Here is a 26,488-nt window from a genome sequence, read left to right on the forward strand (position 1 = left end):
TAAGCTGAGACAGAATCTTTTAGTAAAACATGGTTTATGTTGATAACCAGCTGCACTGATTGTCTGATTGTTTTTGTGTTTACACACAGATTTGTAAAATGCCAATCAAAGGCGCCTTTATTAAGGTAACATTGATTAACTACTTTGTGTGATTAATTGTATCATTCTTTGAATTTACATAAGATTCAACATTTTATTTTGCTGTTAATATTCTCTTTATTTTATCCTTAGTTGTGTCACATCTTGTAAAGTTGGTTTGTAAAATATGATGACATTTCTGAGATATCAGTGCTGACGTTGGCTTACAGTCCATGTGATGAATTAATGATATGGACGCTATAAAGAGCCGCACTGCTGCGTGATGGTTGCGCGTAATGACAGCTGTTCCACTGTTGGAGAACCTAAACTGCACTTTTTATTTCCAGTTTGTTCAGCTGTACAGACTGGTGGAGCAGGCATCATGTTGATATGAAAACAGCTGGTTCAGTGTGTGTCTTCATCCATTTATGGCTCATTGTGGGAGTGGAAATGAGGCTCGTGCACATCTGCCCAGTTCCACAATGACTGAGATTTATAAAACAGAACCATGCGAACACTCAGCCTTATAAATCTGATGAGAAGAATGTGTCTGCATATCTCTGGCTTTGTGCGTACACACAGTTTTAGTCGTGGATCTACACAGAGTTTTATGCATCTGGCCTCAGGCTTCTGCAGAAGAACCACACACCTCTACACACATCAGACTGGTCGGTTATAACTCAATATTCTGCCTTTTTATGAAGGAGACGTCGGGTTAGCGGGGCTCATCATAGCCTCTTTTACAACTTTCTTTTCAGCAAAAGTAGCGTCTCATGTTTTATTCTCCAGAGACATTGCAGTGCAACGCTGTTGTGTAACATTAATTACTAAACTATGTGAGCATTTACGAGGTGAGATAGGTTACATTAGAGTTATGGCCTAAATGATGACTATTATGTTATCTATAGCTGGATGTCCTCCCACTTCAAAACTCATTCTGGCACCGCTGCACATGCAGCTGCGTTCTGTGCGAGCTGTAACTGACCAATAGGTCTTTTAGACACACCAGACAGAAGAGCGTTACAATAGTCCAACCTGCTGGAGATAAAAGCATGTGTTAACTTTTCTGTATCTGGAAGAGGAACGGTCTGACTCTGGCAATATTCCTCAAATGATAGAAGGACACTTAAGTCATGTTTCTAATGTGACATTCAGAGTCTGTGATAACACCGAGGTTTTCAACCTGTTTTCAACCTCCAATAACAAGGATCTCAGTTTTGTCTTGATTCAACTTTAAGAAGTTCTGAGTCATCCACTGACCTATGTCAGTGATGCAATCAAGTCCTTAATAGAACTTTAGTCATTTGAACTCACAGAGATAGCTGGGAATCATCTGTGGAATTATGGAAATCAATGTTGTGATTTCTTATAATATTGCCGAATGGAAACATATACAGACTAAAAAGAATTGGGCCCAAGATAAAGCCCTGTGGGACACCACATGTCAGGTCTATTTTACCAGAGGAGTGGTTGTCACTGGCATCTAGAAGGCACCAGCAGACATGTCTTCATTTATAAGGCCTTGCTATCTAAGTTGTCTAGTTTATCAGAGGAGCGGTCGTCCACGGACGCAAAGAATTGTCGACCAGTTAAGTCAGACCTGAACCATTTAAGAACTGTGCCAGAGAGACTGAACCAGTGTTCAAGTCTGTTCAGCAGAATAATGTGGTCAACAGTATCAAATGCAGCAGTTTATGTGCCTATAATGTGTATGAGTGTGTATGTGCGGTGGACCCCGGGAAGAATAGCTTATGCTGGTGCTAATGGGGATCCTAATAAAGAAAGAAAAGAAAAAGAATAAAAGGATGGTTGTTACTGGCATCTAGAAGGCACCAGCAGACCTGTGTCTTCATTTATAAGGCCTTGCTATCTAAGTTGTCGAGTTATTTAACATCTTTAATTGAACTCTGAGCTGATAACCATGACACCAGATCACAGAGCAGGTTGGCTTTAAAAGTTCTTCATACAAACTCTGAACTGGGGAAGACTGGTTTCCAGTTTCTTCACTACTGGAATGAACTGCAACACAGCTAGAGAAACGTGTTCCCTCTGAGGGACTTAAAGGTTTTACTAGCTGCTATTCTCTAAATGTGTGATTGTTTTAAGTAGTGTGTCTGTCAGTATGTATGATGGTGTTTTGTGACTGTGATGTTAATGAACCGTCTTATTGTGATCCTGTGTATATGTAACCTGTTCTCAGGTCTCTCTTGCAAAACGGATCTTGGTCTCTGTAAGTAGAATTGACTTTTGTTATATTGAATATTATTGCATTTATTTATTACTATGTTAATTATGTTAATTGTTTATTGAAATGAGTAATTTGTTTGAATAGTGAGCTCATATTGACACATGGCTACTGCACATGTGCAAAAGGTTACAAGGCCAACGCTCGCTTTAAGAAACGACACTGAAGTTAGAAGAAAGTCAGAAGAAAGTTAAGAGTGGAACAAAAAAGGTTTTTGACTGTGTAAACGTATTAACTGTGTAACGGATGTTAATAAACTGTCAAAAGATGAATGGATCTCTGCCCTTCTGTGGAGTTTATGGATTATTAACAACTACACAAATACACATCAAAACGTTGTTCCTGGTTGGCTTTCTAAAGAGAATGTAAAAACACTGGATTTCACCCCTATAATCTCAGAGACTTCCGAATAAATAAAGCTTCATATTAAATATATAGGACACCAAAGTCCATTGTTGGTTTTATAGATGAATTTTCTGATGTTTTCTCTGTGATCATACCTGAGTCTGATAATATTCAGATTTTCTTACACAATAGATTAAAAGAGATTAAAAGCAATAGAATAACTTTATATCTAACTGTAAGAATCCAACATTTAAGTGATGTTTAACAGCTTTTAAAACTTGATATCTTAAGATTGATTCTGACAGCAGTGGATCAGTGTGGTGTTAACATGTATTGCTGTTTGATGATAACAGACTCTTTGCCTACCTAAACTGTTGGCACTGTTACAGAGGTTGATGGTGACGTTGTCAACGATGTCCAGGAGGAACGAGGAGTCGCTGACTCTGAACATGTGAGATTCAGCAGGATCTGAGGCCATGTTCCTCAGCAGACCCTCGTTTACATCCTTTACACCTGAGAGAAAAATGTAGTGTTAAAATCATATGAACTTTATTTCACTGCTAAAGCATACCACATTTTTAGTTTGACTTTCCTCCTATTGAGCAGCAAAGTGGTTTAATTCATTTCAGCCCACGATTAAAAAACTTGATTTAATAAAGTCAGACATTAACTGATATAAAATATAAATGTAGTCATACAGACATCTTAAGAGTCTTGCTAGCTAACATTTTCTTTGTGATAAAATATCATGTTTAATTCATGTTAATGTCATGTTATTCTTTCATTATAAAATAATGTAGTTTCAGAGTTGCAGAGAGAAAATCAATCACCAATAATGTAGATCTCAATGCCGATGTCTCTCAGGAGCTGCGAGGCTTCGTCTAAGCCGGAGTAGGACTCTCCATCAGTAATCAGGACAGCAATTCTTTGGGAGTCTGCACGCATTCCTGCTGTGGGTTTAAAGAGCCAATCTAGGATGAGGCCCAGATCATCTCCTGTATGACAGAATAAAGAGGCTTTAAAAGGTACAGAGACTTTCTTTCATGTGTCCCTTGTTCCAGATATAAAGTCCCATTACTTTGCTCATAGACTGTGAGGTGACTGACAGTTCCTCACTTCAACAACTGTGTAATAAAATATCTGGTTCTTTGATAAAAAGTCAAAGCTAGAAGCCTGTAGACATAAAAACTGAAAGAGAGAAGTTAACTACGACTCCCAAGATGCATTTCAGTCAGAAACATCCAATAACAGAGCTTCAAATTCTATTGCGAGACGCTCACATCATTATGATTTTTAATGCTGTTATTGTATTATTATAATTATTATAATGACTATAACAGCATCAGCAGTCTTTGATATGTAACATTATACCAATAATATTATATCACAATATTAATGATCATAAGATTTTTACAATAACATTATTATAAAGTAAAATTCTGGTTTATTTGAAGCTGATGTATTTGCTATAAATGTGAGCATTGTGTCTCTATGTGTCAGGTTAACTCTGTTCTCTCAGCTGTTCTAGAGATTCTGGTGATTCACAAACAGACGTTTATCACACAAATCAATGATGATCAGGGTGAGCTGCTGAGACTCCTACAGCTTCCCAAATAAACAGGATTCTCACATGAAGTGAGTCTGAACGATAGTAAACACAGAAACTGTCCGTCTGTAGCAGCATTATGGTGAACTGCATAGAGATCTGTATCCAGTGTTACAAATCAACTGGTTTTCCTGTTAACTGGTTACCTTTGTTTGTAAACATTGAGCGTTTCTCATGGCAACAGCAGATGTTCCAATCACAGAACAGTTTGTCCACATCATTTGAAACATCCTGCTAGTGATCTAAAATATAGAGGTCAGTTCAGTCCAGCTGTCAATCATTTTGTAATATGTATTTGTATATTGTTAGTTTTAGAATGATGAGCAGAGGAACACCTGACACATGGGCACAACGTGATTTACACATTTATTTAATCTATCAATGAGATGCAATGTGTTTGATGCACAACATATTAAAAACCTTTTAATGCACAACATGGGTAAAAAATAAGCTGCAGTCATTTTCAATAATATTTGATACATAGCTGAATGTTTCATTGTAATATCTTTGAAGCAGAATGATGTCACTCAGGTTTTTCAGAATGAATGACTTCATTAGTTTTTTATTATAAGTCATGATGTTGATTTTTCTGTCTTGTTATGTAGAGAAATAAACACTGTTTACATATCTAACTGTGCAGAGTGAATTAATTCATCATTAATTAATGTTGACATAAGCAACCATCTCATGTAGTTTATAGCAAAGCTTTGTTTTGTAACTGCTGATATCAGTTTGGATGTATTAGAAAATGGTTTGATATTGTTCAAATGAAGTTATTTAGAAAAGTTGACACTTCTGTTCACTTTCACATTTCATCATTGTGAAGTGCGTGCAGTCATGTCGCACAACGGCACATTTTCACTGCTGCTACTGTGAAGTCAGTGTTGTGAACCAGTTACAGCTACTTAAACATGTTGATGGACAGCGTCCCTCCATGGAAGGACCACAGCCACCTGCTTCCCTGTGAGCCCAGCAGGGCCGCAGGGCTACAGCGCACCTCTCCATTGATTTACACACTTGTAAATGTAAATAGTTCCTTTTACAAACCTATAGAAACATGGTACCATCTCTGACTGTCGATAACACCGCTGTCTCTCCTTCATCACTATCCTGCAACCTCTGAGTCGACAAGACGGTCAAGATCTTTCTTTCACCTGTGCAACACCCTCACCAGACAAACGTCTACAACCGGTTTACACCTCTACTTGCTGCCTGCACAGATCTGATGATCATAACTCATGTCCTCCATAACTGCCCCCCTCTTCTATGCCACCGAACTGTGGAACTCACTTCACTGATCACTGACTTACGCATCCTCCCATCTCTTCAAGTCAAGACCAGAAACCTTTCTTTACCCAGGACTACTACCCAACCCCATCATAAAATAAATAAAACCTTACTTTAGTAAAAGTATGTAAATGTTAGCAGCTAAATTTACTTTAAGTATGAACAATAAAAGTGTTCATTCTGCAGAACAATTGTCCCTGTCAGTGTTTTACTATATATGATGTTTTTAATATTACTGCTGCATTCATGTGTGTGTTGCATTTTACTGTTGTAGATGTTTAAGGTGATCATTTTATCTACTTTAAATAGTGTTGGGTAGTTTCATCTACAGTGATGCATCATATTCTATAAGATCATCATATGTCTGTAGCGTCTCTGTCCCGTGAGAACCACGTATCTCTAAAAAGTCAACTTTTCATGAGCTCAGAAAAACAGCCTGTTTTCTGCTTTGTGACAATGCATTTTCCAGCTAATCCAAGAGTACAATAAACTATTTAATAAACTATCACTATGAAATAATATTTTATTTAGCTTAAGAAGTAGAATCAGAATTTTCTCAACTCATAAAGGATCACTTAATCCTTCAGTTTATCACAAACATTCAGAATCACAGAATTTGGAGATACATAGTTTTCACTGGACAGGAAGAGTTTGAAAAATTGTAATCTGAGAAGTAATTTATAACTAAGAAGTAACTATAGCTGTCTTGTGGAGAAGAAGTATAAAGTTGTATAAAATAGAAATACTCCAGTAAAGTATGTACTAGAGTACAGTACTTGAGTAAATGTACTTTAGTTATATTCCACCACTGTCGATAGTCTTGTAACAACGAGCCTACGTTGCGGCCACAAAGCGATAAAAATCACTGGAACCACATGAAGACGAGCAGCAACACCTTGCTCATTTTATGAGGTGAATATTATGGATGTTTAACTGGTCAACTCATGCTTCAAAGTGATCATTATGTTTCAAATATGAAACAGAGAGTTTACAGAGGAGCAGTTCCCCTCATGACATTAGCCTGAGTAACGTATACCGGTAGGTCCTTTTCATTTATGAATTGACTGTGTTCCTTAACCCCGCCCACATTCCACACTCAAACCAATCAAATCACAGTGGGTTCGGATTTAAACAATATTACACTCGAGGGTGCTTTACTGTCATTGTTGGCGCGACAGTGATGCGGTCAGGAACGAGGCACTGGCGTGAGCAGTGCGTGTGCGTCGCTGAACTGCTGCGTCTCGCACGCTTGCAGTGTCCACACAGGAAGCGTGTCTGCTGCGGCGCTTCTGCCACTGGCAGCCCTATCTTTCTATCATGTTCCCTGTCTATTTCTGCTGAGAACCACGCGTGTCATGCGGAGAAAATAGGCGAGACCTCGAATCTCCTTCCTGTGTGGACGCTGCAAGCGTGCGAGACGCAGCAGTTCAGCGACGCACACGCACTGCTGAGGTTCACGCATCCAGTGTGTCCCCGGCGTAATGAATGGCGGAGTAATATTTTTAGTGATGAGGCTTTTCATCTGAGCACGGCTAGGTGTGCTGTCATGCTGATTTGAGCGCATTTTAAATGTCTAGTTGACCAATCAGATTGGTCAGAACTACGTGTTGTATAATAAACATTAACCCCGCCCCGCTCTGCAGGCAGCAGCCAGGTATACACGGGCAAGCTGCCTGGATATAGATCTCTATGCAGTTAGCCATAATGCTGCTACAGGCGGCTAGTTTCTGTGTTTACTTTCATTCAGACTCACAAACAAACTTTTGAAATGATTCAAGTAAAAATCTTTGTGTGTGTGATAAACATCTGTTTGTGAATCACCAGAATCTCTATAACAGCTGAGAGAACAAAGTTAACCTGACACATAGAGACACAACGGCCACATTTATAGGAAATACATCAGGTTCAAATCAACTGTAATTTTCCTTTAATATTATGACAGCAACAATAATACAAATTACCATCATCATTCATCTCATTTTTATTGTAAACCTACTATTTCTGGAATCAGTATGAATGAATATACTGTTTAGTAACTTTATCTGAAGTCTGTTCTGAAGATGTTATTTGTTAGCAGATACACAGTTTTCTTGACCTGTCAGGGGAGTGAATTTCATTCACAAATATATATTCAATATATACAATAAATTCTACTATAAATACTTTAAGATATAAAATACGGATCACTAACAGCTTCTCTTTCCACCGCTGACAGACCTAAATACAGAAAGTAAATATATTTGGATCTAATCAGAGTCTCTGCCTCAGTCCCTCACAGTGTAAAGCTGGTGTGGATCAGACAGCCTGCTGTTAAATCACCTGAGGAGTCTCTTCTCTGTGGCAGGTGGTTTATGGCCTTCAGCAGGGATTGTTTGGTCTGGTGGGTGTTCAGCTGCCATTCAGCCCCTGGGTTTCCACTGCCCTGAACCAGACCTGCAGGAAACACAGAAATGTGTAAAACTGACTCAGCCTTTGTTTTTAAATGATAATGAGAATAACAATGATAATAATGAGAATGAGAATAATAGTTGCACCGAGTGTTCTTGAACAGATGCATTGGTTTATTACTATTATTGTGGTTATTATCTTGTTGTCATCATCACCACAACACTCATCTACACACGTCGCATGTCTCACACACACTCATGCCTGTACTGATCTGCATTTCACTAACTGAGACCACACCGAGAACATTAGATTTCAATAGTTTAATTGAGATAATGAAAGAGAGCTGATATGTTGATGGATGGGTTGGAGAACCCGATGAAGGATTAGGGATGGAGGGATTGGGAAGTGATGGGGAGAGGAAAGGGGTGAGGTGTGAGAGTTGAGGAACGTAGAATGGAGGGTTAAGGGACGAAGATGGATGTATGGTATGTCGACTGGACGACGACTGCCGACAGTAGGGAGGTAGGAGGGAACAGGGGGGAGAGGTTGAGACTCTGAGTGGGGAAACTGTCTCTCCGGTCCATCACCTGGATAGAGCCCCCAAAAAGAACTTCATGCGGAGATGTGTTCAAGAATGTGGCTGGAGTATGGTTCTGGAGAAATCGCCGACTTGTGCAAAACTTGCGGGTTTGCAACCAGGAACATGAGGCAACTCGCCTGGTTTGGCGGTGGAGAGCAGGTCTTGTGGATATGCGTGGTGGGCTAGCCTCTGGTTTATGTAGGTTTGAATTGTTCTGAAGGCTCGAATAAGAATTTACATGAAAAGAAAAGTGGGGCAAGAGAAGCCAAGCTGGTTGGTTTGCTTGCTTAAGGTTAAATATGAGGGTGTCTGGGAGTGGCGTCCTTGTCTCCGAAGAATGAATGGGAATATCAGATGTCGTTGCTTGCTGTAGAACGTCTGTAGAGACGTGGATTCTACGACTTTGTCAGGGTAGGGAAGCAGGTGGCCTGTACGGGGAATTCTGGCATAGCAGGCCAGGATGATGATGATGATGATGATGAAGTCAGGGGCAAGCGCTTCGACTTAAGGCTGGGTTCGGCCTTACTGACCTTTGGATAACATGCCGAAGTGTGGAGCGAGGCTGGATATGATGTCCTTGAGGATTTCTTGTTTATAATGGTCAGCAACGATATAGCGTGGGAACGAGGATGACTAAGACCTCTTTTGCCCCCAAAGAAGGGCTTCGATGATGACTTGACGTGGTTCATCGAGCAGGGTGGGGGAGGGGGGGCAGTTGAGGTGGCCGACTGGAGGTGAACCACCTAAACTGCTGTAACCCCGGAAACAGAGAGAGACACTGAGTCAGTGCAGCTGTATGTTGCGAGAACAGGCAATGTGGTTGTCTCTGGAAGGGTCGAGTGTCAGGACTTGGTGGAAACTGTGGGACAATCACGTACGAAATGGATGGAAATGGGTGGTCTGGCGGTTGAGATGGTTCTTCTGAGTTAATGGCAATTAGTGCTTTAGGATATAGTGGTGTCATGGACCATGCTTGGTGGGGTTCTGAGGGCCACTGCACCTAACATAGGCACCACTGAAGGAAGGATACTGTACGTGGGTATCGACAGGCGTGATGCGTCTGGATGGGTACGATGGCTGTCGGAAGCGAGAAGAGAAGTACGTGGCCTGCGATGAGCTTTAGCTGTCAAGACTTTAGTAGCCTGTGATGGGGCTTGAGACTGTCAGGACCTGCAAAGCCTGCTGCATGAAGGGAGTCGAAGAAGGGGGGAAAAAGGGGGAGATGGTTGGGTGTGGGGCCTGAGTGCGAACTGTGGGATGACCGTTAAAAGGAAAACTGATGGTCTGGATGGCTCTTTGGAGTTAACCGAATGGAGTGGGTCGGAAGAAGGAAGCTCCGTGGCCCGCTGATGTCGTGAACTAGTGGTGAGGGAATAGAGGCTGACTGGAGCACTGAATTGATGATGATTGGTTGTATTGAAGATGATTCGTTGTGTTGAAGCATTTTATATAGTCGGTTGACGGCAATGAAAGAGTGAGGGCGCACCCTCCATGGTGCCTTGAGATTCACATGAAGGTAGAATGGATGAAAAGAAAATGGATGGATTTGAGTGAGCCATATCGGCTGTGGCTAGAAAGTGAAGAACGAAAAGGTGCTGTTTTATGGATATGGGAGGATGGAAGCCGAAGTGATATAGGAGGAAAAGATAGAAAGTCTGGAAGGAGGCACAGGGGATGAAGGGGTGAGGGTTGGAGGGATGAAGGGTGGGGAACTCAATTCAATTCTATAATATAGCGCCGAATGACGCCAAGGTCGTCACGTGGCACTTCAGCGTAAAGCAGGTCTAGACTATTCTCTTTAATTAACGGAGACCCAACAATTCCCCCGTGAGCAAGCACTTGGCGACGGCGGTGAGGAAAAACTCCCCTTTAACGGGAAGAAACCTCAAGCAGAACCTGGCTCTAGGTGGGCGGCCATCTGCTTTGACCGGTTTGGTTAGAAAAAAACAAACAAACAAACAAGAACAAACAAAAACGAGGGGGGGGTAAGGATGAAAAATGAAAGGGTGAGGGTAAAAGTAGGGTGGAAAAGGAGGAAGGATAGAGCTAGAGGGATGAGGGGAAGGGGATGGGATGGAGGGGGAAAGGAGAGGGTCGGGGGTGTGAGGATGAGGGGGTAAGGGTCGAGTTCGTGGACTGCGGGATGAAGGGATAAGGGTCGCAGGATGAAGGGAATACTTACCACGCATGAGGAATGGGGGGGGGGGGTGAGGGATGTTTATTGGGTGAGTGGTGGAAGAGCAGGTGTGGAAAAGGAGGAAGGATAGGCTTAGAGGGATGAGGGGAGGGGGAAGGGATGGAGGGGGAAGGGAGAGGGTTGGGGGTGTAAGGATGAGGGGATGAGGGTCGAGGGATGAAGGGATGGGGGAAGAAGGAAATATTTAGCTTACTGGTGGAGAGAGAAAGGGAGGAAAAGAAGAGAGAGAAAGGGAGGAAAGGAAGGGGAAGGATAGAGAGATGATAGTGATGGGATGAAGGGTCAAGGGATGAAGGATGAGGGGATGCATGTATGGCTGTGGGCATGAGGTCGCTCGACCTGGCCCTCGGCAAATGTGGGAGCCATCTGCTGCTCCGCTGTAGTGTGGTGCCGTGGGTGTGCCCCGTATCAGAGACGTTGGGCAGGGAACCCGGAGGTGAGCAGCTGGATACATCGGTGATGAGCTGGAGGCTGTGTGGAGCGGGAAAAGCACGGCTTTTGAGATGAGGAGGTGGTGTCTGAGTCGGGTAGAATGCATGTATGATATGCTGGGGATGATCGATGGCCCATTGTTTGGAGAGAAGAGGGTGAGAGTTCCTGAAGAGAAGTAGAAGTGTTAACGAAGAAACATGAAAACAGAAAAGTGAGTTAGTATGAACCATGCGTGCACTTAATAAATAAGCAGGAAAATGGGATGAAGGGTTAATTCGGAAGATAAAATTTAAAAAAAGGAGAGAAGAAAAGAAAGTGGAGTGTGCCCTGGCCGGAGCTGGAGAGTCAGGGCTCTGTTGTAGCGGGCAGCGTCAGCGTGGTGACGTCATCGGTGTGCGGCGTGCGTCGGGTTAGCGTTAGGCGGTGAACCCGGAAGAGTGGGACGATTTGAGCTGCCGGTCGGAGAGGTGAGGAAAAGTTTCCATAGAGTTGGAAAAGTTTGGCAACGCTATTGTTTCACTGGACCAGTGTGTCCGTCTGTTTGGGAGCACTCTGTAGGTGAGTGAGCATCCGGTTGAAGATGTTGCTTGAAGGAAAACGAGCCAGGTCGAAATCGGCTACAGCGTGGGTGTGTATGGGTCCCAGCTGATCAGCAGTGTGGCGTCTGAGGGAGTAGCTTTTCTTCCGAGGAGCAGCGGTGTAAACGGCCTCTGCGTGGATGTGGTGGTGAAGGAGGTATCTTGCTGGTACTGCGGGATCGAGTCGTGGATGGTATTGCTGGGGAACGTGGTCCAACGGAACGCGGGTGAGGGGTAAGCATTTGCGATGCGACCCTGTCACGGGTCGCTTGCAACTGAGATGAGGGGAGAAGAACGGATGGGGTGTGCCTAAATACTTTGTAGTGTGGAAGTGGGATGTGTACTCGGCGTGGTCTCTGTTCCCGAACTTTGTTTATAAATCTATAAACTTCATATAGAGGGACCAAAGGACTCGTAGGGGTCATTACATTTTTCATTTAGCAGACGCTTTTATCCAAAGCGACGTACATCTGAGACTGATACAACACAAGCAAGGATCTGTGCCATAAAGCTTAAGTTTGAGTCCTATAGGACGTCGATGCCAACAGGCAGTGCACCAAGGCAATGCATAGAGTGCATAGAAGCAAGTTTTTGTTTGTTTGTTTTGTTGTTTTTTGTACTAACTGACACCCCGCAGACTCAAACTGGGTCTTTCTCTGAACTCTTGAGATCCGGATTTACAACACTCTTTGAAATGTTCATTTCTTCATGGATTCACCCAAATTCAAGGAAACATCAAGAGGAACCTTCCTTGAAAAGGACTTTAAGTAAAGACATTACACACAGTTGATGAAGAAGCGTCTGTCTGTCCTTCTCAACCTGCTGCTATCTCAAGATAAGGACACTTGCCAGAACAAAACCATAAATTATGCTGCATTCCTCAATTTGAGTTCATTATATCCAGTGTGTTTAAGCCAAAGTTTGTAATAACTGTGAAGTAAAGATATGATCATTTTGTAAGCAGGAAACTGTTGATCTGGAGATGCTTCACAATATTATAGTCTAACCCTGACGTCTGTGTGATATAAATTGACTTAGTTATTCATTTATAGGTTAAATGTTGTAAATTACAGTGTGATCATACGACCCTCCAGTGGTCAGTAGAGGTAGAATTTTTGAACAACAAACAGTATGTATGTTTATGTATCTGCAGTTATTTTATTGTGCTGTTCTAACCTCATATTTACTAAGTATTAGACATTTATATTTTTGATAAGTGAGGAATTAATATTCAGTGGTCATAAAATAGAGTTTTGTTAACATTAAAAAGTAGGTTTGTTTAAATAAATGTGTGTTTTATTGAAGCTGAACTAATGGATGTTTAACCTTTTGTATGAAGAATTAATTTTGACAGTTAAAAGTAGTGAGTATTATGTTAATAGGTAACATAGACAGTGATGACTGCATCTGTATTTATATTGTGTAACTACATTAAGTATTGTTTATTCCAGGAATTGAAATGATTGATTTATATTGCACATGTGTGTTGTCTCTGAATGTTGGAGTAATGTGTTGAATGTGTGATATGTGTTATCAAGTCATTCAGGTCTTTGGGTAATAATGAAGTTTGTGATTAATTCAACTTTAAATTAATCCTCAAAGTGGGTTTGAATCAATCTTAGGTCTTCAGATCTTCAGTTTCAGCGTGAAAATCGATTCTTCATCCCAAAACTTCCCCAAACAGACACAACCAGATGACACCGTTTGTCTTTGCTCTTTTTAAAGCTTTTTCTGTCTTTCTGTTGTCCTCAGAAAGACGTCTGCAGCGTCTCCTTGTTGTTCCTCGTCGGACCTTTTTAAGCCGATGCACATCTCTTAGTATAAACTTCAACTTCTAAATAAACGTTTTATTTCTTTTTGTCCAGTTTGTGCAGAAGAGTTTAACTTTAATGAGAAGCCAACTTCAGTTTTAACGTTCTTTTGTTTTTGTAACTTTGAGTAGTTTCATCTGGCCAACAAAGTTATTTGTAGTTATTTTAGTGCAGAAAGTTTAGTTTGTAGTCAGCAGTCGGGTTGAGTTGAGTCTAGTATGCAGGTTGATGCTACTGAACGGTCAGCAGCGAGCACAGACACCTACAATCAGGGTTGGAGCAGCGATTTTGAAAGTGTGGGGGTTCTAGAGGTGGGACATGAGCACGGCAACCCGCCGCCTTCGAGCCCTGTTCCAGTCTCAACATGCCAAATCAAAATGAATGCCACACATTTAAACAACTTCTACTACTGTAGCTGTAACCACTGCTTCAGCTTACAATCAAATAATTACTGAGACCATATGAGTGTAACAACTCAGCAGAATTTATTTAAGGGTCTCATAGCAGTTTACTACTTACATCCAGTTATTTGTATGAATTGCTGTACTGGAGCATAGTTATCCTTATTATACTTAAGATAATCACAGAGCATCTTTATCCTACTTCCTTACATACCTTATAGACATGAAATTAAAGGAAACTTACACTTCCATTAAAATGAAATGGATATGGTTATAGATGCATAACAAATTGAACCCTGGTAACAAATCAGTATCAGTAAAGAGTCATTTCTGAGTCCATGGACGAGTACAACCTAAACTGTCTTCAATTGTTTTAAAAAGTGTCTCTTTTAGTAGGAATCCAAAGGGGACCTTTAATTGTCTTTAATTAGGAAATTAAATACCAAAAGTTGTTCAGGAGGTTTTGTATCAGCAGGCGTCAGTTCAGGCAGGCAACACATAAGTTAGCCTATTTCATTTATGTTCAATGATGTTAGCTGAGCTGACACATCACATAACAAGACAAAGTTACAAAAGAAAATTCTACATTACTAACTAGTTAAATATCTGTTTCATACCTCTGATCTGTTATTCTCTGATCTGTTATCACAGCCAGCAGCAAGTAACAGAAGCACCGTTGCTGAATGCACAAACGTAACTTTACTGGACTTCAACTGTTTACTCTTCCCTGACCTGGTGGGTTGGTCAAACGGCTGTGATTGGCTGGATGGCTCTTCAATTAATCTAACTAGACCAATAGGTTTTTCATGTATGGGAACCTCAGTTTCGTTTCATCAATGACTACCTCAGGAAAAAGTGGGAGGGATGGAATTATGTTTCTGTGAAAGTGCGGGTGTCACAACACCCGTAACACCCACGGCTGCGACGCCCCTGCCTACAATAAAAACATGTCAGTCAGGCACCACCTGCACTGCTTACAGTGAACTAAATGTTGTCACACAGAACTCAAGAGAGTTTTTAATACAGTTTAACGTTGTAATGCTTCCAGTTTTATCACTGGCAGCTAATCTGGAAACATATAAAAGCAGAGTATTAGTAGAGAGACAAAGTTGTCAGAACATCTGTCCTGCTAACTGATCCAACACGGACCTACACAGAAGGAATGTACAGTATATCTCCACCATGGAAAACAGTGTCCAGATAAAAGATTGTTTTATAAGCTGAATCATAATCACCATGAGTTATAAATGTGTGTTTCGGTGGGTGAAGCACTGAATTTGAAGGTAGGTGTATCACCTGAACATTTCATTTCTGTAAGTTATTACACAGCTAAAATATGTCTGCATGTTTTGGGAAATAACTGGCAGTAACGGAGAATGTATGCAGATAACAGTTATTTTACTTAAACATGTAAAACCACTGGTCTGCTCCTTTCATCCTCACATCAGACATACCCCTGACTACTCTTGTTATCATGTCCTATTTTGCTGCTTTTTTACATTTTGATGTAAAGGTGTTAGTATTTTGAGTACTTTTTACACACAGTAGTAGTAATAGTACCAGGAGCAGTAGTGTGAGTAGTAGAAGTAGTGAAAATATTACCGATCTGGACTTTGTCAGGGCCGATGTCGAAGTAGCTGACTATCTTAGTTAGAAAGGACTTCATGTTACTGTAGTCTTCAGGGCTGATGTTCTCGTATCCGTAGACCAACGCCAGCATGATGTCAGCCTTGGCTGTGCTTTCACACTGAGAACCTGGAGGAAAACAGAGGATTGTGGAATACAATACACAAGAGACCAAATATAGAAGCAAGACTAAAGCTGTGGGTGCTTTTCATTTGGCTAATTTATGCTTTCACGCGTCCTCGCTCCTCCTTCCTCCAGCTGTGACCTGAAACCCTTAAACGCTCCTCAGAGGAGACGAGGAGACACGAGGAGACACGTTAGCCAAATAAAAAGCACCGTGTATCTGAAATGACTCCCTTTTCACTACAAAGTGCACAAAATTTACCCTCCTCCATTTTATTTGAGTGTAAATTTATCCAACATGTAGAGCCCTCAGATGTTCCACAATGGAACAAAAAAGTGGTGTTCATGGCATGAAGGCACTACTTTCTGCAAACAATCCCACAATGCCATGCGTTGCATTTTATAGATATTATAGACACAAAAACTAGTGATGTGCAACTCTACAGCGGACAGTGATGACATAAAATTGTGATTTGTGAGTTTCCAAAATCTGGATTTTCACTTTTCAATGCTAACATTAGCATATTTTATTAGTTATTAGCTTTGAGGGTATTTGGTCATAAACCAAAGTGGATTCATTGTCCTGATGGAGGTGCGGGTAACGTCCTCCAGCTCCTCCTGGGGGATCAGAGGCGTTCCCAGACCAGATGAGATAGATTCTCTCTTTTTACCTGTTGGTTGGTGTTTATCTTCAGCCTGGTGTCCTACAGAGAAAATCAGAAAGTCAGTATTTATATTGGTGCAGAGCTGTGAACTGAACAAACACTGTGAGGATTTCCAGCAGCTCAGAGCTCATCTCAGTGAAAACACACAGATTATTGAACTCACTCAGGAATCATGTGACCAGTTTACCACTAACCTGCAAAGCCACAAACAACATATGTGGACCAGAATCTGACTTTTACATTTGTTTTACCAAATATGCTACAGACAAGTATAATTTGTGAGTGGAAATAACAGGTTAAATCTTCAGCAACTAGAAAACTGTTGGGACGGGCAGTAGTGCGTTTGGTTATTAGCAATAATTCATAATTATCATAATTATGAATTATGAAAATAAGATATTGTTAACCTTAATCAATAATTCGGGCACCAACAGTTGGATCTGTGAGGAGCACAGTTGATTGTTTGCAATAATTATTAAGGATAATTAACTAATTATGACAATTAATAGAATTATTAATATGAATTAACGAATACGGGGCACCACCCGGAAACCGGGACCAATACCCAAACATGGTAGTCTCATAAATGGGAGTTCACCTAGAATGTTAATATCTGAGAGATAAACATTCAAGGGTGAACAAAGAAGGGTGAATTCGAGCTCTGACTCCTTCAATCAGCCACTTTTCACAATATTACACACAATAATGACAGAAGAACTTCTCTTTAAAGATATAACAGTGTTTATTAAACTTAGCAAAATTAACAAAGTTAACAAATGCTTCATTCAATAAACAGCTATTCTAAAATCTAATCCTACCAAACAAAACACAAACAGCTATGTACAGGGTTGGACACATGCAGGGGAATGCATGTGCGTGTGTGTGTGCATGTGTATGTGCGTGCGTGTGTGTGTAAGACAAGATGGCGACGGGGCCTGACGTGATGACGTCGTCGGTCTGCGACGCGGACGTGACTATGGGAGGAAGTCACGTCCGCGAGAACCGGATGGCAGAAGTGTGGTGGTGTCTTGGTTAGACAGAAGCAAGACGGCGCCGCCTGGTGGACGGCGTCTCGCACTCACCCACTTCTGTGAAAAACACACATGTCTGATGGCGGATAAGGAAAGACGAAGCGAAGCTTTGTCCGACGTTATCTGACCATCAGATATGCAAAAGATGTCGGTGCGTGTATGTGTGTGTGTGTGTGTTAGTCAGAAGAGAGAAGGAAGAAGGAGAGAAAGCGATCATGAGAGGAAGAGAAGCTGTTCCTTTGTCCACAGACAGTGCGCGTACGGACGGCAGTCTGTAACGCATGTTGTCTGGTTTCTGACCGACAAAGCAACTTACTTCCTGACTCATGATGGCACAAACACAGCGGTAGTCCCGAGTGGGACAAACACAAAACAGTCTAGCGTGGTGAACACAACTTAACAGGCAGCAAACTTAAAATACTCCTCAGAGTAAAGCAGGAAAAATGGACTCGGCGGTCCGTCAACAACACTACAAACAATAGCGATAAAGCTAAAAGCTAAATGCTATACAACAGCAACTGATGCTGATAAGAACACACAATTAACACTGCCTCTGCCCAGACTTATGCCTCTTAATTGGTCGCTTCAGAAAGCGAGCAGGGTTTGTGTGTAGTCCAACGTTATGTCCGGCTTTGTCCTGGGCTCGGATGCAGATGGTGGCCGTTCTCGCACGGTCGGCGAAAAACACGGCAGCTGGCTCTCAGCTGCGTGGCGGAGAGAACAGCAGAGTCGACTCGGTGAAGAAGCATTTCTTCTGTCTCGAGGGAATTTGAGGGCGCCGGTTGCAGCAGCGGTCTCTCATGGATCCGGGAATGTGTTCGGGTTAACACGGGCGAAGTCTCGTCTCGTCCGGCGAGGGGAGTCTTTGATGAGGGGAAAACACGTGCGTGGGGTACCCCCTTTAGTCAGCTGACTCACAGAGGAACAGAAGTTACTCCTAGCTCAGTGACATGGGAAAGGTGTGTGCTTCAGGGCACGTTCAGCTTTTAAAGGGGCGGTGATGTCACGGCTGCGTCATCAGGACGCTCCGCTGTGCAGGAGCGTCTCTGCCAATGAGACTGTATGTTGACTGCTCCCTGCTGAGGTGTGAAAATCGCAAAGCATCCTTGGAAATGGAGTTTGCAATGGACTCCCATTGTCTGTAAGAAGCATTTTTGGCGCTATTCCTTTGTCTCGGGGAAAACAAAGGAATAAAGCACTTCGTGGTCAGGCCTCACAGGTTACATGTAGGCCCTCTCTGTGTGACCTCATGGTTTGAGGCCCAACAAAACGGAGCTAAAAACCAAGTCAGACTAAAGTGTTTGCTCTCTGGCTTGGAAACCTGGAGACTCTGGAAGAGAGAGACTGTGACAAAGTGGGTGAGAATACACCATTTGTCCCTACTTTCACCATCAATGCCACATAGCTTACAAATTTAACCATGCTTGGTAATTGTTTGTTTAGCCATATGTTCATGATCAATCTGTAACTTGCAGACACATACTATCCCGGGTTTGTTTGTGGTTTGCATTATGTTTGGTTACAGTTCACATACCAGCAACATTTTTGGTTAAAGTAAAAGACCAACAAGTATTGTTAAGTTTAGTTATTGTTTATTGGGTTAAGTCTGCATTTCATAATTCAATCCTATTCCTTCTGCGCTAATTACCATACCCACCATGTGCTCCACAGACAAAAGGAGGAGGCACCCAACAATGGCCTGTATTTATACACTGGGTGACATCATTGGTGATGTCACTGGGTTGGATAATGTGGCGGGGGTGGTAGTTAATTATGTTAAGTGAGTTATTTACTGTGACTTTGATCAGTTTATGTATGGTTGCAAGTGTGTTATATGGTAAGCTATGGTAAAGTGTTTCACCATGGAGGTTGGTAAGATTGAATAACTTTATTTCTGACCTGTTTTAGGAGAGACATGGGATGTACCTGCAGCAATGGTACAGCCCAGATTGACTCTGATGGACTGCTGATGGAAGGGTCTATTTAAGCAGTTGCTTTTTGGCTGTCGGGGGGTTAGTACATCAGTGTGTAGCTGTGTGCACATGATGATAAGTTAATATAAGTTCAGTTGATATGAGTTGAGTTTTGATCAGTTAGGCCAAGTTAACTATTTAGTTGTTTTTTTGTTTTGTACATAATTTTTTGTTGTTGTTTTTGTTACATGTGTAGCATGGTGCCACTTTTTTTGTAAATAAACCACCTTGTGATACCGGGATAAGGTTTCCTGTGTCTGCCTCCTACCAAGTGACCAGCCACTCCGGTCAGGCTACACCACAGAGACAGTCAGCTGGACATCTAAAGTAATCCTGTTTTCAAACCTATAGTTGGTTTGCTCTGGTCTGAATCAGTTAATCAGCTAAAGTTAAATGTAGTTACTTTTTCCCCATGAGCTGTGAAAATTAATTTGAACCAACATCTGGAAATAAGTTTGTTATTCCACATTAATAAGGCATTAGCTGAATCCAACCGGGAACGGGAGGCTGAAGATGCTGTGAACGTAACTCTCACTCTCTACTTTTTTCCACCTAAAAACCGGACGATAATATGAAGCGACCTGGACCATCTAGAAGAACACATAGACGAGAGCTTCAACAGACTCTGCTGTACCATGAACAAAGACAAACAGAGAGACTCACTAAAGAAAACAAATCACTACAACACTCTGTCAACATTATCACCACCCAGCTCACTTCTGTTATTGCTGAAAACAAAACCATGAAAGAAACTATTCTGGACTTACAAGCGCGCAGCATGAAGGACAAATTAGTTTTCACCTGCATTCCTGAACAACCCACAGATGATCCTGAAAAAACAGTCAAAGATTTCATGACCAAACAGCTCAAACTACCTGCAGAAACCATCAACAACATGACCTGGGAGGAACCTTTTGGAATTTGTTGATACAACCTGCAGCTCTGAACATCTTAAATTGTAGTACTGAAAGAGTACTTTCATTTCTTTTAAATGGTCTGTGTTATTTGGTCGTAGATGTGACTTTATCAGATGATATGATTTGAAAAGAGACATTAAAATCAGTCTCCTATAGAGGATGACAGAAGTCACAGATAAATGATGTAGCTTTAATGATGCTTTAAAGATCACAGCAGCAGAATTTAATGTTTAATTTCCCATTTAACAAACGTTAGTAATTGAACTTGCATTACAGAAATGCACTTGTGTGTTAGATCAAACAAACAATGAAAACAGTGTCTTTAAACTACCTGCAAAAACCATCAACAACATCACATTACACTGCGTACAGCGTATGGGATCAAAGAACCCCATAACAAAAAGAACTAGTGTGATACGGAAAATCTGATACTTGTTGAATAAATGTTGAATAATACTTTGATGAAACATAAAGCTGAAGAAACTCCACAGGCTCCAGTTGAATCTTACTTGAATATATGAAGTTTAATTAAGCATGGATATCTGAGCTCAGAGAAGCCATTGGCACAGTGTATACATGAATACAGTCGCACCAAAAACTGCACAAACAAGAAAACAATCACTTCTTATAGAGTTGCTCAGGTCACGCTACCATGGAGGGGAGAAACAGGGACACTTGATGTCAGAACGAACTCTCATTAGAAATAATGCAGGCAGCTGTTGTTGCCCATCCAAGGTTACCATCTTATCTCCCACCCTGGCGCCATGAACATAAAACATCTCTTGTATGAGACCTTGGAGGCCAGAGTGAGGCCCTGTAGATTAAATCATCACGTCAAGGCTTTGATTAGCACGTTCTTTTGAAAAGATATAGCTCATAAATTGAACATTTCCATAAATTGAACATCTCTCACATAGTGCAACGACAAGGCAGGCAGCTAAAAGTAACGGACTATAGACTCAATGACCAGTATCCAAGAGAAATCCCACAGAGACACAAACAACTATTTCAAATCTGAAAACAGGATGAAGGAAGGAAAAAAGCAATAATCTCAGTGGACAAATTATGTATTGATGGACAGTCGTACCAAGATAAAGACCCCCCCCCCCCCCCCCCCCCACACACACACACACACACACACTTCTATATCAGCATTAATGTCCAGTTTCTCATAATAATCTCTTCAACATGTCATCACTCAGGCAAAAACAATAAAAGTATTGAATCACTTCACCAAACTACAAGCAGATATATGCTTATTACAAGAAACACACCTCTCAGAATCAGACTGTAACAAATTAGAATCATCACAGTTTGGTCACTTATGTTTGGCTCATTACAACACAAAACAAAAAGGTGTATGTATTTTAATAAACAAGAAAGTCCCATTTGTCCATAATACCACCATCACAGATCCTGAAGGTCATTTTATCATCATAAACATATCAATCAACAATAGCTCAGTAAGGATGCCAACTCTCTCCCTCTCAATTCACCATTTTTGAACCTTTAGCAGCAGCCATTCATCAGAACATCTACATAAAAGGAATCCAAATACCCAAAATACATCATAAGATCAGTTTATATGTGGATGATATATTGCTGTTCCTACAAAAGCCTCACTCATCACTACAGGAAACAATTAAGCTCATTGAATCATACTTTAATATCTCTGACTACTCCATTAACTGGAACAAATCTTCAATCCTTCCGTTACATCGTAACAACTGGGATGTAGCAGCCCATACACCAACTATCCCTTTATGCGCGAGTCACATCATGTATTTAGGTATTAATGTTTCCCCGAGGATGTCAGAGCTGTTCAGACTCAACTTCACTCCACTACTCAAAACAACAGATGATGACCTCCGCCGCTGGATGAACCTACCACTCTCCATTTTGGGCAGAATAGCCACTATTAAAATGACAATCCTTCACTATCTCACTGCTTCTACTTTCTGCTTCTTCTTTGAAGAGCAGCAGATGAGATGAACTCATGAACACAAGCTCAACAGACGCTTCATACACAGTTAAAAGAAAACTACGGTTGTTTCCTCTCTGATCATCTGACTGCTCGTGTTTCTGACCTATCAGATGTCATTTTAGTGACGTCACCATGTTCACAGATCTCAGATATTAACTTGCTGAGTAATATGTTGTTATTACTGATAGAAATGATGGACAAATATATGAAAATAAGCCAGAATTATGTTTTAGTGCAACAGACCAGTTCAGATAGAGCAATGCAACACAGCAGCTCCGAATGACTTCAATACCCAAACATCCTGTGTGGTGACAAAAAAGTGTCAACCATCAGCCCTGTACTTGACAAGCAATGCTCTGCTGTTGCCATGGTAACAGAAGTATAATCTCTAATCTCACATCAGATACTCATCAGTTAGTTTGTCCTCAGACACTTTCCTGTGACAGAAAAAACATCTCAACTTCATTTGGCTCACATTAAAGCATGTTAATAGCCTTTATTATTAAAAGTGTGTGTGTGTGTGAGTACTTGGGTGAAAAATTCAAGTCCCCAAACCGTGGATCATTAAATCCTAAAGTGAAGACTTGGTTTAAAGTTAAGGTTAGATTAGGGTCCGGTTAAAATGACATTAGGTTCAGGTTATGCCAATGTTTGGTTTAAGTTAATGTTAGGTTAAGTCTACATGAAATGAATGTAAGTTAATGTAATGTCCTCATAAGTGATGGAAACACAGCTGCAAGTACAGTTCAGATATTTTGCTACTTTACTTGAGGTTAACTCGACTACATTTACAGTTTCTGACAGCTGCAGTTACTTCTTACTTTGTAGATTTTACAGACAAAACATTTTTCCAGAAACTCAGTGAAACAAACTTGTTTTAACTGGATGACTGGATGCATTTTTGTCATCATACAAAAGGTTTAGAAAATGGTTTTATGAGTTTGAAGTGATGAAAAATTATCTTAACTCATGGAGAATCATCAAAATCCAACTTATTACAACATACATGTAAACACATCAGTCATTAAACGCTGTGAAAAGAACTGATGTGAAACTATCAGGACTGAACTGATACTTCACTACTTTTTACTGATAAATTTTACATCAGTGAAGTTTGGATTGTAGGTTTTTGATTTAAAATCATTATTTTTACAAAGGAGTTTTCAACCTTTAACATGTTCATCATTAAAGCAGAGTCCTACCTGAACTCCACAGCAACACCAACACCACCAGCAGGTGATCCATGACCAGGTAGACCGTCTGTCTCTGTCTGACGGACTCGTCAGCTCTCTTCCGCTAATAAAATGTTGCTTCATCTTTTATCTCCTCATCAACACGGAAACACACTCAGCCTCTTCTCAGAACTGAAGCTACTAATAACCTGCAGACTAAAGGGGAAAGTCCTAAAAATAGCTGCACAGTTTTTTCTTATTATTCAAAGTTGAAATCATGTAATTTAAAACAAGAGTGGCAGCAGTACCAGTGCAACATTTTATTAGTTGACGGACTCGTCAACTAATAAAATGTTGTTTCATCTTTTATCTCCTCATCATCCAGCAAACAAACTAACTGATCAGCCTCTGTTGCATTTGTATCTGTATGAACGTGGGTTTTCTGTCACAGATAATATATCCACATACAGATCACATGTTAACAGCAGGTGGGGATGAGTCCTATAATCCACAGAGACAAACACACAGCAGGATGTGTTTCTCCTAAAAAATATTAACTCTGATTGTAAGGAACAGCTTTGGAGAATTAAGAGAATGAGAAATGGAGGTTTCATGATGAGAAAGTGTCTAATTCACATAATACTGCTGTAACTGTGTCCAAAAAACCCATCTGCATGATGACAGTTTGCTTTATCTGTCAGTCACATGATGAAGCAGGTCAGAGTGGTTACTGCTAGCAGCATCCTGTCAGAGAGGTGAGACTGACGTTAGACATAAACACATGAAGCTGATGAAGAGATAAAGGATGGAAAGTAAACACCACATATGATTAAGTGAAGATGAAATGATGACATTTCCTTAAAAAAACATGTTCAAGTCAGATAAGAGTTTCTGTGAAACTGCTGCAGACCACACTGATGACTTTAACTGACCTTTTTAAAAAATATTCTGAAAAAATGTTTAATTTTGTTGACGTCCAGAAAGTCTTGTTGGAGAAATTAATGGGAGGCAATTTTAGTGGAAAAGCCTCTGACCTCATCAAATCCATGTTCATTAATACTGAATGTGTTAAAGTGGACAGAAAAAGACTAAATTAAGATGTAGAGAGAGACGAGGCTGCAGGTTCATCCTCATGTTATTCAGTTAAAAGTTTTGATATTATGGGATGCCGTGTAAAGATGACCAGCTGCTGCAGAAAGCTAACAGAAGAATCAGCCTCTTGGATGAAACAGATGGACATTCTCTCATCCTGTTTCATCGACAGCCTCATCAGCCTCTGCCTCTCTAATTGCTATGTAGAGCTACCTGACTGTTTAGTCCAGCCAGTTTCACTCTTTGCTTCCAGTTGATTTAGACAGAAGGTTATGATTTAAAACCTGACGGGGCGCTTCTATTTTAACTGGCGCAGCTTTTGTAGTCTTTACGGTAGCGGTTTAGTGGATGAGGAAACGCACAGACCAATTGCATGTGAGTTAAGCCATACCATGTGATACCACGCAGCCAATCAAGTTTGTGGGTTCCATGCAGGAAACATTGCGACTCCACAGCGCAGACAGATGAGAGAGAGTTAGAGGCAAGACGAGTGAGACGGAGAAAGGGAGAGGAAGTCAAGATGTGAAACAGAAATGAGAAAATTCAAGCTTTTCCTCCTTTTATTTTATTTTTCTGAAGTTAAGCACTTTATTGAACATTTTATTTATTTTCTCTTATTTTCCAATGCAGCCCTATTTTATTTAGTAAATGAGATTATTATTATTACATTAAACATATCAGCAGTCATACATATATGTTCAGTTCTATGTTTCGTGACAATAAATATTGTCAAAGTTTTTGAATTGTACTGAATTCATTTGATTTGACAGTCAGGTATTGAGTACATGCATATGTTGATACAACTACTAGGCTACTGAAATATATATCACACTAAATAGTTAGACATTATGATCTTCCGGACCTTTGCTTCAAGAAATTTTCTCTAACTGGACCTCTTTAAATGTTAGTTGAATACCCCTGATCTAGGAGCTCATTTCAACAGCTAATGTGAGGCCTTACCCCTCTTTGTTGTGTATCAGCTGACATAAAAACAGCTCAAACAATTCTCTCAAATTAACAACAAAAGCAGTGCCATATTTTGCTTGGGAATAAAAAGTGTCTGAAACTACTGGTAGTTTGCAGTGAACTGTGCTTCAGATATGTTGATCTGAAAACCAGAGCGGGAACTCTCCTCTCCTCTCCTTTCCTCTGATGCTCTGTATGTAGAACACTCAGATGTTATACAATGGAACAAAAAAGTGATGTTCATGGCATGAAGGCACTACTTTCTGCAAACAATCCCACAATGCCATGCGTTGCATTTTATAGATATTATAGACAAAAACTAGTGATGTGCAACTCTACAGCGGACAGTGATGACATAAAATTGTGATTTGTGAGTTTCCAAAATCTAGATTTTCACTTTTCAATGCTAACATTAGCATATTTTATTAGTTATTAGCTTTGAGGGTATTTGGTCATAAACCAAAGTGGATTCATTGTCCTGATGGAGGCGCGGGTAACGTCCTCCAGCTCCTCCTGGGGGATCAGAGGCGTTCCCAGACCAGATGAGATATATTCTCTCTTTTTACCTGTTGGTTGGTGTTTATCTTCAGCCTGGAGTCCTGCAGAGAAAATCAGAAAGTCAGTATTTATATTGGTGCAGAGCTGTGAACTGAACAAACACTGTGAGGATTTCCAGCAGCTCAGAGCTCATCTCAGTGAAAACACACAGATTATTGAACTCACTCAGGAATCATGTGACCAGTTTACCACTAACCTGCAAAGCCACAAACAACATATGTGGACCAGAATCTGACTTTTACATTTGTTTTACCAAATATGCTACAGACAAGTATAATTTGTGTGTGGAAATAACAGGTTAAATCTTCAGCAACTAGAAAACGGAGCTAAAAACCAAGTCAGACTAAAGTGTTTGCTCTCTGGCTTGGAAACCTGGAGACTCTGGAAGAGAGAGACAGTCAGCTGGACATCTAAAGTAATCCTGTTTTCAAAC

At 40.8% G+C, this 26,488-nt stretch overlaps 1 protein-coding gene across 1 annotated transcript in view; it reads right to left on the reverse strand.

The window, feature by feature from the left end:
• Nucleotides 1-26,488, reverse strand: part of LOC137186599 (scavenger receptor cysteine-rich type 1 protein M130-like) — a 61,429-nt gene that overhangs the window by 26,590 nt on the left and 8,351 nt on the right. Inside the window, exons 3-7 of the mRNA XM_067595649.1 lie at nt 26,064-26,096; nt 15,551-15,703; nt 7,881-7,994; nt 3,499-3,663; nt 3,035-3,181 (exon numbers count right to left, since the gene is read on the reverse strand). Coding sequence (XP_067451750.1) covers nt 3,035-3,181; nt 3,499-3,663; nt 7,881-7,994; nt 15,551-15,703; nt 26,064-26,096 — 612 coding nt within the window. The remainder of the gene's footprint in view (nt 1-3,034; nt 3,182-3,498; nt 3,664-7,880; nt 7,995-15,550; nt 15,704-26,063; nt 26,097-26,488) is intronic.

This window comes from Thunnus thynnus, chromosome 7, assembly GCF_963924715.1.
Source record: "Thunnus thynnus chromosome 7, fThuThy2.1, whole genome shotgun sequence".
Classification (NCBI taxonomy): Eukaryota; Metazoa; Chordata; class Actinopteri; order Scombriformes; family Scombridae; genus Thunnus; species Thunnus thynnus.